Source organism: Lagopus muta, chromosome 18 (genome assembly GCF_023343835.1).
Source record: "Lagopus muta isolate bLagMut1 chromosome 18, bLagMut1 primary, whole genome shotgun sequence".
Lineage (NCBI taxonomy): Eukaryota > Metazoa > Chordata > Aves > Galliformes > Phasianidae > Lagopus > Lagopus muta.
The window spans coordinates 366,509-379,687 of record NC_064450.1 but is presented as its reverse complement, the minus strand read 5'-3'; the positions used below and the strand labels follow the sequence as shown (position 1 = coordinate 379,687).

Sequence of the window (13,179 nt, the reverse complement as noted above, 5' to 3'; positions counted from 1 at the left end):
CGAGTGGAAGACCAAGCAGAATGAGAAAGTTTTCAAATGCATACCAACAAGCCCTGACTTCCAGAAACTAAAGGGGGCTATAAGAAGGAAGGATACAGACTCTTTAGCAGGGTTTGTTGTGACAGGACAAGGGGAAATGGTTTCAAACTGAAATGCGGAATTTAGGTTGCTTATAAGAAAAAATATATACAATAACGGTAGTGAAGCATTAGAACTGATTGCCCAAAGAGATGATGGATGCCCCTCCCTGGAGACATTCAAGATCAGGCTGGACCAGGCTCTCACCACTTGATCAAGCTGTAGATGTCCATGTTTTCTGTCCATTGAACTAAATAACCTTTAGAGATCTCTTCCAAGGCAAATGATTCTGTGATAATAATTTTATGACTTCTAGCTGATGCTTGTCTGTCAGCTTTGAGGGAAATTTAAGTAGTTATCACTGAAACAGCCACAGTACGTGTATCAGTGAATAGACTGCCACAGGCAAAGATTACTGCAAAGCAAAAGATTGCAAGACAAACCACGTCTCTTAGGTTCTTATATTATAAATGTGCAGGGACAGGCGTACTGCAAAATGGACCACTCCTGTGCACTGATAATTCCTGTCACTCTAGGTCATGGCTGAATGGAAGCAGAAGTACCAGGAGTGTCAAGCTGAGCTGGAAGCTGCCCAGAAGGAGTCTCGCACCCTTAGCACTGAGATCTTCCGTATGAAGAATGCCTATGAAGAAGTGCTTGACCAGGTTGAGACTGTCAGACGGGAGAACAAGAACCTTCAGCGTAAGTTCAGATCTCTGTCAGCTGGGATCCACAATTAAATGTTTCTGTCAGTAAACAGGGGAACCTCAATTTCAGGCTGTTAGGTTGCTGTATTCCTTTGTCCCACCACTGTGATAATGTGGTCAAAAAAGGAAGGATGAGTTGCTGCATTCTCCAGTAACACCACTTTGTGCTGTACCAGACGAGGAAAGACCTTGCTGTAATGCTAAATCAAAACATCCCTTTGAAAAGAGAAGTCAAGAAAGGGAGTGAAATAAGTATTAGAACCATTAGAGAAATTCATAGATTCAGAAAGCAATAAGGGAGCAAATGCGTTACCTTGGGAGAAATTTGACATAGTCTTACAAAACACAAAGGAGCAAACTTGGAATTGGGCTTGATGACCCTTATGGGTCCCTTCGGTTGGAAATATCTAAGTAATTTTGTCAGGACGGTATCTCTGATAAAAGCAGATTTTATTTGCAATTGCAATGGCAGGCGTCCTGCAAGCAGAAGCGCCTGTGGACACAACATGACAGCCTTGTTATCTGGTGTCAGTCAGCAGTCATCCTGTTGTTTCCAAGAAGTCTCGGTGCTCTCCTTGCCGTATTGATATGGTGATTTTCTTTAAAGTCATCATCGTTAAACAAAGAGCACTGGGGGATGATGCCAGGCCTTCCAATGTCTCTTCAGGTGCTTCCTCGGGCAGGCTGTGGCTTGTTCTCTGGTTTGCTCTCGTGCAGGATATTCTTGCAGTGTGTATAACAAAATAGACATCTATACACCTATATACAGAGTGTGCGTTCCTGGGAAGGTTCGTCTAGAGGATCAGTGATGTAAACTTATCAGAGATCTTCCCCAAGTTAAGTAGAAGGACTCCCAAAAAGAACTATGATAGCGGAGACCATGAAATAAAAATAATATTATCCAATTCTAATGCAGAAACAACATTTGATTCCCACACTTCCAACTCAGGATATTATATTATTTTCTGATTCTACGAAAATGAGAACACGTGATGTACATCTCAGGTAGCCCACTCAAATAGTTGAGGGTTCAGCAGCTTGAATGTCTGGAAGTTATGGAGGCTACTGTTCTGGGTTCCTAGTTGCAGGGAATTTCTGCTACTTCTAGCATCCTTGCTCTTTTTCAGATATATCAAAGACAAGGGAATTAGTGTTTTCAGGAACCTGTTCTGTCAGAAAATTCAGTCTGGTTTCAGGGCAAATGCTCTGAAGGCTAGAACATTCCCACTGAATGTCAACAGTAATTTCTGATGAAATTCACTTGGAATTATCTGTTGTTTAGCCATTAGCAAGAGAAACAAAAGAAGGAGCATGTACCTGTGACAATGATTAAGAAAACTGCCAAGGCGCAGGCAGAACTGAACTTGGCAAGGGACGTGAAAAACAATAAGAAAACCTTCTACAGGTACATTGCCCAGAAGAGACAGGCCAAAACGGGCGTACCTACTTTGGTAAATTTAAAAGGAGAACTGGCTTCAACAGATGAAGAGAAAGCTGAGGTGCTGAATGAGTTCTTCACCTCGGTCTTCACTGGTGGCCAGGATTCTAGTCTTTTTCACGTCCCTGAACCCTGCATCCCCAAACCTCTATGTGGGGACCAAGGAGGTAAATCCCTCCCCACTGTAAGGGCAGAGCAAGTCCGAGAGTGCCTCCTTAGACTGAATGAATACAAGTCTATGGGGCCGGATGGCGTGCATCCCAGGGTCCTGAAGGAGCTGGCTGAGGTGGTTGCCGAGCCGCTCTCCATCATATTTGAGAAGTCGTGGCTGTCAGGTGAGGTCCCGGACGACTGGGGGAAGGGTCACGTCACTCCCATATACAAGAAGGGGAGCAGGGAGGACCCGGGGAACTACAGGCCGGTGAGTCTCACCTCCGTGCCTGGGAAGATCATGGAACAGATCCTCCTGGACAACATGCTCGGTCACATAAAGAATGAGCATGTGATCCGAGACAGCCAGCACGGCTTCACCAAAGGAAGGTCATGCCTAACTAATCTTGTGGCCTTCTATGATGGAGTGACGGCATTGGTGGACGAAGGGAAGGCGACCGATGTCATTTACCTGGACCTGAGCAAGGCCTTTGACTGGTCCCCCACCACATCCTCATCTCCAAATTGGAGGGAAGTGGATTTGATGGGTGGACGACCCGATGGATAAGCAATTGGTTGAAAGGCCGCAGACAGAGGGTGGTGGTCAATGGCTCTATGTCCAGGTGGAGGCCGGTAACAAGCGGTGTCCCCCAAGGGTCTGTCTTGGGACCGGTGCTCTTTAACATCTTTATTAATGACATCGATGAGGGAATTGAGTGCACCCTCAGCAAGTTTGCTGACGACACCAAGCTGAGTGGTGCAGTTGATACGGTGGAAGGAAGGGATGCCATTCAGAGGGACCTCGACAGGCTGGAGGGCTGGGTTCGGGTGAACCTGATGAGGTTCAACACGGCAAAGTGCAAGGTTTTGCATTTGGGCCGGAAGAACCCCAGGCACCTGTACAGGCTGGGAGGAGCGGTCCTTGAGAGCAGCTCGGCAGAGAAGGACCTGGGGGTCCTGATGGTCGAGAGACTGAATATGAGCCAGCAGTGCGCTCTGGCAGCTCGAAAGGCAAATGGGATCCTGGGCTCCATCAGGAGAGGGGTGGCCAGCAGGGACAGGGAGGTGATTGTCCCTCTCTACTCGGCTCTTGTGAGGCCCCACCTGGAGTACTGTGTCCAGGTGTGGAGCCCTCAGTACAAGAAAGACATTGAGATTTTGGAAAGGGTCCAGAGGAGGGCGACTAAGATGATCAGGGGGCTGGAGCACCTCCCCTATGAGGACAGGCTGAGGGAGTTGGGCTTGTTCAGCCTGGAGAAGAGAAGGCTGCGGGGTGACCTCATTGCAGCCTATCAATACCTGAAGGGAACCTACACCCAGGAGGGGAGTAAACTCTTCAAAAGGGCTGACAACAGCAGGACTAGGGGAAATGGTTTTAAGTTGAAGGAGGGAAGATTTAGGTTAGATGTTAGGGGGAAGTTCTTTACTAGGAGAGTGGTTAGGCCCTGGAACGGGCTGCCCAGGGAGGTTGTGGATGCCCCGTCCTTGGACGTGTTTAAGGCCAGGTTGGACGGGGTCCTGGGCAACCTGATCTGAATATGTATGTTTGGTGGCCCTGCTAGGCAGGGGGGTTGGAACTACATGATCCTTGGGGTCCCTTCCAACCCGGGTGATTCTGTGATTCTGTGTGATTCTGTGATTCTGTAACTATAGTAAAGCATCTTAATTCATTCAGCTTTTAAAAATATATATATCTTGAGTTCACATTGTACCTTCACAATGTCCAGCCAATTTTGACCTAGTCCAGATCATTAAATTCCTTGCTTTTAAGCCAGTCACTTACTCTAGAGCACTGTATGCAGATTCCTAGATTATCTATTTTCACCAAAGCTGTTTTAATCAATTTATATGCAAACCAGAAACACTGGGTTTCTCATTACAAGTTCATAGAACTGAAACTCTGCTGAGAAGGGCAATGCAATACAGTGGATTCAAATTGGTCTGTCAGACAAGGTGTGGAGCCCCCAGTCCAAAAAAGACAGGGAGCTGTTGGAGAGGGTCCAGAGGAGGGCCACTAGGATGATTAGGGGACTGGAGCATCCCCCCTATAAAGACAGGCTGAGGGAGCTGGGCTTGTTCAGCCTAGAGAAGAGAAGGCTGTGGGATGACCTCATTGCAGCATTTCAGTACCTAAAGGGAGCCTACAGAGGGGAGGGAAATCAATTCTTTGAAAGGGGAGATAACAGCAGGACAAGGGGAATGGTTTTAAGTTGAGGGAGGGGAGATTGAGGCTGGATGTCAGGGGGAAGTTCTTTACAGAGAGAGTGGTGAGGAGCTGGAACAGCTGCCCAGAGAGGCTGTGGATGCCCCGTCCATCCCTGGAGGTGTTCAAGGCCAGCTTGGATGGCGGGGGGCCCTAGGCAGCCTGGTCTGGTATTGAATGTGGAGGTTGGTGGCCCTGCATGTGGCAGGGGGGTTGGAGATTCATGATCCTTGAGGTCCCTTCCAACCCTGGCCATTCTGTGATTCTGTGATTAACCCAGAGGTGCTTCTATATTTCTGGTACACTGAAGCTCTGCCTCTTCCCAAGCTTTTATTTCTTATGGTTTTCCCACAAAACTCAGGCTGTGTAACTTTCTTTTCTGTTCAGATGATCACAAGGTCACCTATGAGCACATGCGTACAGCTCATGACAATATTCTACTTCTTGATGGTTTCTAGTGCCATCACTGTACTTCCCCTGCTCCACACCATTATAATCCCATTCATGGATAGGCACCAAATTAACGGAATCTGCAGAAACAATGATGAAAACAGATACTCGTTTTTTTCAGACCACTTCAATCACTGCCATTAGAAAAAAACTTGGAGGGTTGTTTTCTATTTCCTGATTGGAGCATTGAGCAGCTGTGGCACAACAGATTGGCATTTAATAAGTGAATTAACTGTGTAAAGCAAACAGAATTTAGTTCTTTTATGTGGAGCTGAATGTTCCCTGGGGAGTATTTTAGAATAAAATCAAACTGGACTGTCTCTGGAGACTTAATTTCCGAATCCAGAAGTAACTGATTGCTCTCTGAGCTCTCTCCACTTGGTTCTCCTCATTTTTAAAATTGCACACTGAATTGGAAATAGCAGCTAATCAGAAATAAAGACTGCACATGATACAAGACCTGTTATTTCTTCTCACTGTCACTTCCTAGAATATTATTATCTCTTCCATCAATCCCACTGCCAAAAAGCAATTGCAGGTGCCAATGACAACATTATTTAAGATGAACTCAGTGTGCATTTTCTGTGTTTCAGAGGAAATTTCTGATCTTACTGAACAGCTTGCTGAAACTGGAAAAGCTAATCATGGACTGGAGAAAGCAAAGAAGCAAACTGAGCAAGAAAAATACGACCTTCAAGCAGCGTTAGAAGAAGCGGAGGCAAGTGTCTCAGTAAGAGGGCTTGTTTTCAGAGAGATCATGGATGGAGAAAATATGGAGATTATACACCCCTGTTTATCCTGATAATGCCACGAAGGTGCAGTATGAGATCACAAACAGAACAACTAACAGGGCCTGTCCCTCTCCTGCACCAATGTGGCACAGCTTGTTGTGCTGCCATGAGCAAAAAACTCAGTCTAAAACTGAGCTCATTTTGCACTACTAGTTTGTTCTGCTCTTCTGAAAAGCTACAGAAAGGTCGTTTGTGTTTCGAGAATCTGACTATTTTTGTTCCTTAGTCAAATTGCTCTAGGTTATTCAGAGCCTTGTTTAACTGTTCCCTGCAATTTCCAAGGAAGGAGATTTCATAGTAGGACAACCTTTGCCCTTGCTGCGTAGAATCATAAGATCATTAGGGCTGGAGAAGACCTCTAAGATCATGTAGTCCATCTGCTCCCCTACCACCAGCATTGCCCACTTAACCATGCCCCTAGGCACTATACCGACCTTTTCCTAAAACACCTGTAGGGCTGTGACTTAACCACTACCGTAGGTATCCTGTGACAATGCCTGACCACTCTTTCTGACATAAAATTCTTCCTGGTATTTGATGCAAGAGGGCATCAAGCTCCTTTGCGGGTGTGGCGAAAGAGGTGCGAAATCCTTCGCTGGTGAAGAACAAAGGACTTTTATTGTAGGTGCTTAGAGTCCTCAATACCCTCGCAACTCAACAGGGTACATGTAAGGCCTGGGCGCCTCGTGGGTGTTTACGTCCGGCTCAAGTTATTGTTGAGCTTTATCACTCATTAGCAATACAACGGTCATCTTTATCCCACATCTCCTCCTTTTCTGATAATAAAATAAGAAGAAAAAATATCAGAAACAATTCTAGAGTTAGCAAACTCAAATTAACACACTGGACAAACGATGGGCTCTTTAGAATACCAACAGTAGTTCGTGTTGACCAATTCCCAATTATTCCAGTCCTTATGATTTCTTGGTGAGACTGCTTGACAAACAAGGTGTGACTTGATGATGAGCGTTCAAACCTCTGCTGGCAGTGCAGTGATCACGTTACAGCCGGCGCTGAGACGGCTGGCTCACCCTGCATGCAGGCACCCATCTCGGACCTGTTAAGACACAAGCACAGCCTTGGCCCCACGTTATCAACCCCCTGTTCGCTAATTAGAATTCAGACTTTTTTACCATAACCTATGTAAGCTCTTTCCTTGACATGAGTTAAAGCATTTTGACCAAAATGCCTGTAAATTGGGGGGGCCTCAGTTGTCCACCCATTTAGAAAATTAAGAACATAACATGCTTCAGCTATTCTTTCCCAAGGGGTCATAACCACACTCCCCCTTTTTTGTTTATTAGCAAACTATTACCACACTATAAAATAATAGCACCAATTATATTAATAGCATAGTCATCATAACTCAATCAAAGCCTCAATTGATTACACACTAAACATAAGAGTTTCATAGAAGGTCACGATTTGTTGAGTCGATATATGCACACTCACTCAGGCGTTTATTTTAGACAATTCCGTAAGTGGGAAATGGAAACTTTCTAAGATAATGTATTGCTACTTATTGACCCCTGCAAGATGGCAAACCACGGAAAGGAGAGGGAAGAAACACTGACAGTGGATGTGATAGGCAGTGCCAGCAGGGCGTCCCCTACTTCAAAGTGTGCTTTTCTCACCCATTGCAGACTCTCTCCCGCTTTTGTTCTTCTCAGGGTCTGCAGGGTTTTTTCCACTTGTGCTCCACATCTGCAGGCCAGTGCATGATATGGAGCCCAGGTGGAACACCTGCTTGCAAAACAGAACAAACCACTAAATTAGATTTCTCTACAAAACAAAATACAGAAAGTTTTTTACACCTACAATCTTATCCTGGGTCCTTCCAGGTCCTGAATAATTCTTGATGTAGCACAGAGTAAGAGGCACCCTAATCAGAAAACAAAACTCTTTACCCTGCTTCCCCAACTGCTTTCAGTCCAGTGGAAGTGAAACTCTCCCTGAACCCAGGCTGTCCCTTACCTCAAGTGCAGTGTCCATAAACAGAATTCAGCATGAAGATGCAAGTGAAGGCAAACTTCTACTGAGCATAACGCTTGGCTTTCCTGTCAATTTAGTGTTTTCACATTTTGTTATCTCCGCAGTGTGAACATAACTCTCAGCGTCCAGACTTTGTGGTATTGGAGGCATTTTTCTAAGCTGTCTTGTTACCAAATTACTGATTACTATGCAGATAAGGTATAACTCCTGTATATAAAAAGAGCAGTCTGCTTTTTAAGAGCTAGGCCTTTTCTAAAGTTGTACAATAAGACAAGCACATCTGTGTTACTAACTGTGAAGTGACAAAATTCTGCATGGGCATTTCTCAGCAATGAACATTTCAGAGACAAATAATATTATTTCAACACTACCAGGGCTCTTTAGAACACGAAGAAGGAAAAATCTTGCGTGTTCAGCTGGAGCTGAACCAAGTGAAGTCAGATGTTGACAGAAGGAGTGCAGAGAAAGATGAGGAAATTCAACAGCTGAAGAAGAATCATCAGCGGGTATTAGAGTCTATGCAAACCACGTTGGATGCTGAGATTAGAAGCAGAAATGATGCTTTGAGGCTGAAAAAGAAGATGGAGGGAGATCTGAATGACATGGAGATACAGCTGAGCCGTGCCAACTGTCAGGTAGCAGAGACACAAAAGCATCTCAAAGGCGTGCAAGGGCAACTCAAGGTAGGGACCGCAAGGGCATCTGTCCAACAAGGTCTTTGACACTATTTCTGCTTTCCTCTGAGTCTTATCATGCCTTCAACTTCAAAGGATTCCCAGCTCCATCTAGATGATGCTTTGAGAGAGAATGATGACCTGAAGGAGCAGCTTGCTGTGGTAGAGCGCAGGAATAATCTGATGATGACAGAACTTGAGCAGATGCGAGCTGCCCTCGAGCAGACAGAGCGAGCCCGCAAAGTTTCCGAGCAGGAGCTGACAGATGCCAGTGAGCGAGTGCAGATTCTCCATTCTCAGGTATTTGTTTTATAATATGCATGTTGGACTACTATGAAATGGGATGGGAACGACCTGTCCTTGGACTGTCCCAACAGAACACAAGCCTCCTAAACACCAAGAAGAAACTAGAAGTGGACATTACTCATCTACAGAATGAAGTTGAAGATAGCATTCAGGAAGCCAGAAATGCAGAGGAAAAGGCAAAGAAAGCAATCACAGATGTAAGTACTTTTGCTTGTCTCACTCTATTTTACACTATTGCAGTGACATTTACACCTTAGAGAGGCAGCAGTGAGGTGAGAGAGAATTGATTCTTCAACTTAGGAACAGAAAATATCAGTGACACACAAGCCCTCCCACCTGCACCTTTTGCACAGCCTCTGCTCTACTGCTTGCTGTGGAAGAACCTTTCAGTCAAGTTAATCTACTCATGTTCTGCAGCAGTCTATACTGAAAAAGCATCCTGTCTCCTCTTTCTGATACTCACATTCACTTTTGCAATGGATGTAATAGACAGCAAAAGCCAGATGGTGGCAAAATTGAAACAGGAAGAGAGTATTTTGGACTAAGTCCTATCTAAATATTGCAGAAAAACAGGATTTGAGACTAAAATCATACATGCTTCTATATGTAAGAAATATTAAAAAAATAAAAAGGCATAATAGAAATGTTTAATTTAAACAAGGAAATTGTTCATGGCATCAAAAGAACGAAGTCTTAGAACTATCTAGAAAAGGTATATGAAAATAAAACAGAAAATGCTTATTCTTTTGTATCACATTGTGGCACACCTGAAGCAATGTGTGTAGCTGTGGTTCCTTCACAGTAAGAGTGCTCTAGGTTCTCCTTTGGCCTCCGTATCCTTTTCGTGAAACAGTGGTGACAGCTATCCACCCCATAGTCTGAAAAGCCCAACAGACACAAACTCTTCATTGATGTTCAGGAGAACCTCAGAGTCATTCCACTGGTAAAAGCTGCTTAGGAGTCTGGATGTCAGGCAGACTTAGGTACCAAACAGTGATGTATTCACAGTCAGCAGAGCGCTTGCTGGTGATACTTCAAGATGCCACTAACTTCCACTTTCATTTAAAAACTTTGACTCCTTTGTCATTTGGCTGCCTTATTTTTATTCTTGTTATCAAACCCTGCCCAATTCCCAAGTCAGAGTAGCTTTTGAAATACAGATATCAAGAAATTGTGATTCTTTATATGACAGACCCTTAACACAATCATAGGCAGCTGACTGAGAATGCGGAGAGTCATTTGTCACTGTGAGCATTTCTCCCAAAGAAGGCACAGAACCGCCAGTGATATGGAGATGTATTCATAACATAACTCTGCATTACAACCAGGCAGCCATGATGGCAGAAGAGCTGAAGAAGGAGCAGGACACCAGTGCTCACTTGGAGAGAATGAAGAGGAATCTGGAACAAATGGTGAAGGATCTGCAGCACCGTCTGGATGAAGCTGAGCAGCTGGCATTGAAGGGTGGAAAGAAGCAACTCCAGAAACTAGAGGCTAGGGTATGGTGGAGATGGGGGTAGACTAAGGTCAATGTCTTTAGCTGGACCTTGGCTGCTAGAATATCTTGGAAAGGCAGGGATCTCCATCAGATTTGATGAGGGTTACACTTAGTGAAGTGTCGCACTGCAAGTAAGGACCTTGAGAATGACCTCATAAAACCTGAATGAAATGGTAAAAATGGTGGCAGACAAACACCAGTATAGGCATACATCTAGAGAAAAACAATTTAAAACATGTTCATGTGGGGATGAACTTGGAACTGGCACTACAGCTCAGCAAGGAGAGGTCTCAGTACATGATGGGCCTTAGAAACTGTGTTCTCAGTGTACAGAGAAAACAGAATGCTAAATTAAATTAAAAAAAAAAAGAGATGGGCTTTATTAGGAAATGCACTGAGACCACAGGTGGAGAGTATCACTTGCCACTGTGTGTACACTGTGCAGTTCTGGTGTCTGCATCTCAAGAAGGACCTACAGCTTAGAGAAGGACCCATACTTAGAGAAGTATCCAGGGGTGAGAAATTTTGGTGAGAAACACACAAGGCTAAGACTCTTCAGTTTGGAGAGGAGATGGCTGAGAAGAATGTGATCAAAGTTTACAGAATCATGAAAACAGTAAAGAAGATGAATTTGGGATGGTTAGGAATCAAAATACAGTCTATGATTAGACAAATATTATAAGTAAGGAAATGTGATGTAGACCATGTGACCCTTACTCAGAAGTCAGTTTAAAACAAATAAAATACTTTACAGACTGGGCAGTGAAATTCTGGAACCTGTTGCCATAGGATGCTGCAGAGGCAGCTGATGGAAGGTTCAAAGAGGAATTAGAAATCAGCAGGTTTATAAACTCAGGGGAACAGGTACAGATGTGCCACCTGAAACCTGTAATCTAATGTCTGGAAGCTGGGCAGGTGTGAGGGGGTAGACAGCAGCCAGTTTTCCCTGCTGTCCCCAAATAGCAGCTACTCTAGACACTCAGAGACAGAGCACTGGGCTAGATGGAACATTTGCCTGACCCACTGAATCAGTCTAAAACTATTTATCTTCCAAGATACAGCACAGCTGATGGGGAGTTGGGTGTTCTTGGTTGTGAAATGAAATACACACAGAAAAGGAAAATAATTGGCATCTAGATTTGACTTACATACACTGCAGAACAGGAATAGAGCTGTGGGAGCCCTCATCAAATGGGTAGTTGCAGGCAATTTACAAGGTAATTTTGAAAATTACAAATGAAACATTTCTATTTCCCTAAACTATGCGAACGAAACCCTCCCTCCCCTGTTTCAGTTTCTTCTTCCCTGACAGATTTAAGCCTAATTTTGGTTAAGGCAGCCCCAGGTATACAAAGCTAAGTTCCCTGTAAAAATAACCGTGTACTCACACACTATATCACTGCTCATGTAGTGTGGTAAGCAGATGTTAGCTAGTCTAAGCCCAGTAAGCAGCTGCAGGAAGCTGCTCTGCACTGCCACTTTCTCTGCAGGCTTTAGTCCACAGAACCCTGGGTCCTGCAGCAAGATCAGCAGCCATTCCTGGCAGCTTCCTGTCTTTATTGTGGTACTGTGTTTCAGATTCATGAGTTAGAAAATGAACTTGACATTGAGCAGAAGCGAGGAACAGAGTCACTGAAAGGTGCTCGCAAATATGAACGAAGGCTGAAGGAGCTCACTTACCAGGTATTACAAATCCTCCGTGTTCTTCTTTATCTTTCTTGTATTCTACGTGCATCACCTTGGTATTAATTTTCACTTCCCACAGTCTGAAGAGGATAAGAAAAATATTCTCCGGCTCCAGAGCCTGGTGGACAAGCTGCAGTTAAAAGTGAAAGCATACAAGAAACAGGCTGAGGAAGCTGTGAGTACAGGACTCTTTAAGTCCTTTTGGCCCTGGGTGAAGGTTTCCAAAAAGTCTAGGCTACCACATTTGTTAAAATAATTGAATACTCAGTTTGATAGAGCAGTGGTGGTCATTGCCTTTGAACAGTGCTTATTTTTAAAGAGTTCTGACACACAACAGAGTGGACACAGTTGTAGTTATCCTGGCATTTTCACACTTTTGGAGCCACACCAGGCAGTTTTCCCAGTGCTCAAGTTGTTTGTGGTACTAGATGAAATGTACTGAGTGCTGGTAATGCATGGATGGAGCTGTGAGGTTAATTGCAGTAGGTGCCATTGGAATGGAATGGAATGGGTGCATAGTGTTAATGGGAACAGGGCAGTGCTAGGTTGTGTGCATGCCACTGATGGAACCGTGACTTCCAGGAGGAACAGGCAAGCACTAATCTCTCCCGATGCCGCAAGACCCAGCACGAGCTGGAAGAGGCTGAAGAACGAGCCGATATTGCTGAATGTCAGGTTAACAAACTGCGAGCCAAGAGTCGTGACATTGGAAGACAGGTGAGTTGGAGTGCTGCAGAGAAGGACCCTTCCTGTGCATCGGGGGCTGCAAAGATCTCTGCTCAAACACCTGGCAGCCACAGCTGTATTCCAACTCTTGTATTGGAGTGTCATCATGAAGGAAGGCCAGAGTTGGCATTTATTCAGAACCAGTGCTTTTTGAAAATCCTGTTAGTGCCTCCCAAGATACATACCAGCTATAATCTACTGTAAGAATCCAGGACTCTCATCAGAACTGGGAGATAATACTTTTTTGCCAGTAATATGGCATAACATGTGCAACATCCACAGACCTGAAACAATCCCACAAGTAATTCTTTTACACCAGTAACTTGTACATTATCTTCCTTTTTTTTTTTTCACATGTAGAAATCAGAAGAATGAGGTCCCTGAGAAGCACTGCAGCAAGCTCTGTGACACTGTACACTTCTATTCATGTAACAGATATTCATTACTTGCTTCAAATCTCTTGTTGTGCATGTAACTTGG

At 44.4% G+C, this 13,179-nt stretch overlaps 1 protein-coding gene across 1 annotated transcript in view; it reads left to right on the top strand.

The window, feature by feature from the left end:
- LOC125702277 (myosin-1B-like) overlaps positions 1 to 13,179 on the top strand; it is a 41,629-nt gene extending 28,450 nt beyond the window's left edge. The window contains exons 30-39 of the mRNA XM_048965334.1: positions 615 to 780; positions 5,620 to 5,744; positions 8,184 to 8,492; positions 8,580 to 8,783; positions 8,861 to 8,986; positions 10,118 to 10,288; positions 11,866 to 11,970; positions 12,053 to 12,148; positions 12,556 to 12,690; positions 13,060 to 13,179. Of these exons, the coding sequence (XP_048821291.1) occupies positions 615 to 780; positions 5,620 to 5,744; positions 8,184 to 8,492; positions 8,580 to 8,783; positions 8,861 to 8,986; positions 10,118 to 10,288; positions 11,866 to 11,970; positions 12,053 to 12,148; positions 12,556 to 12,690; positions 13,060 to 13,074 (1,452 nt within the window). The 3' untranslated portion in view covers positions 13,075 to 13,179. The remainder of the gene's footprint in view (positions 1 to 614; positions 781 to 5,619; positions 5,745 to 8,183; positions 8,493 to 8,579; positions 8,784 to 8,860; positions 8,987 to 10,117; positions 10,289 to 11,865; positions 11,971 to 12,052; positions 12,149 to 12,555; positions 12,691 to 13,059) is intronic.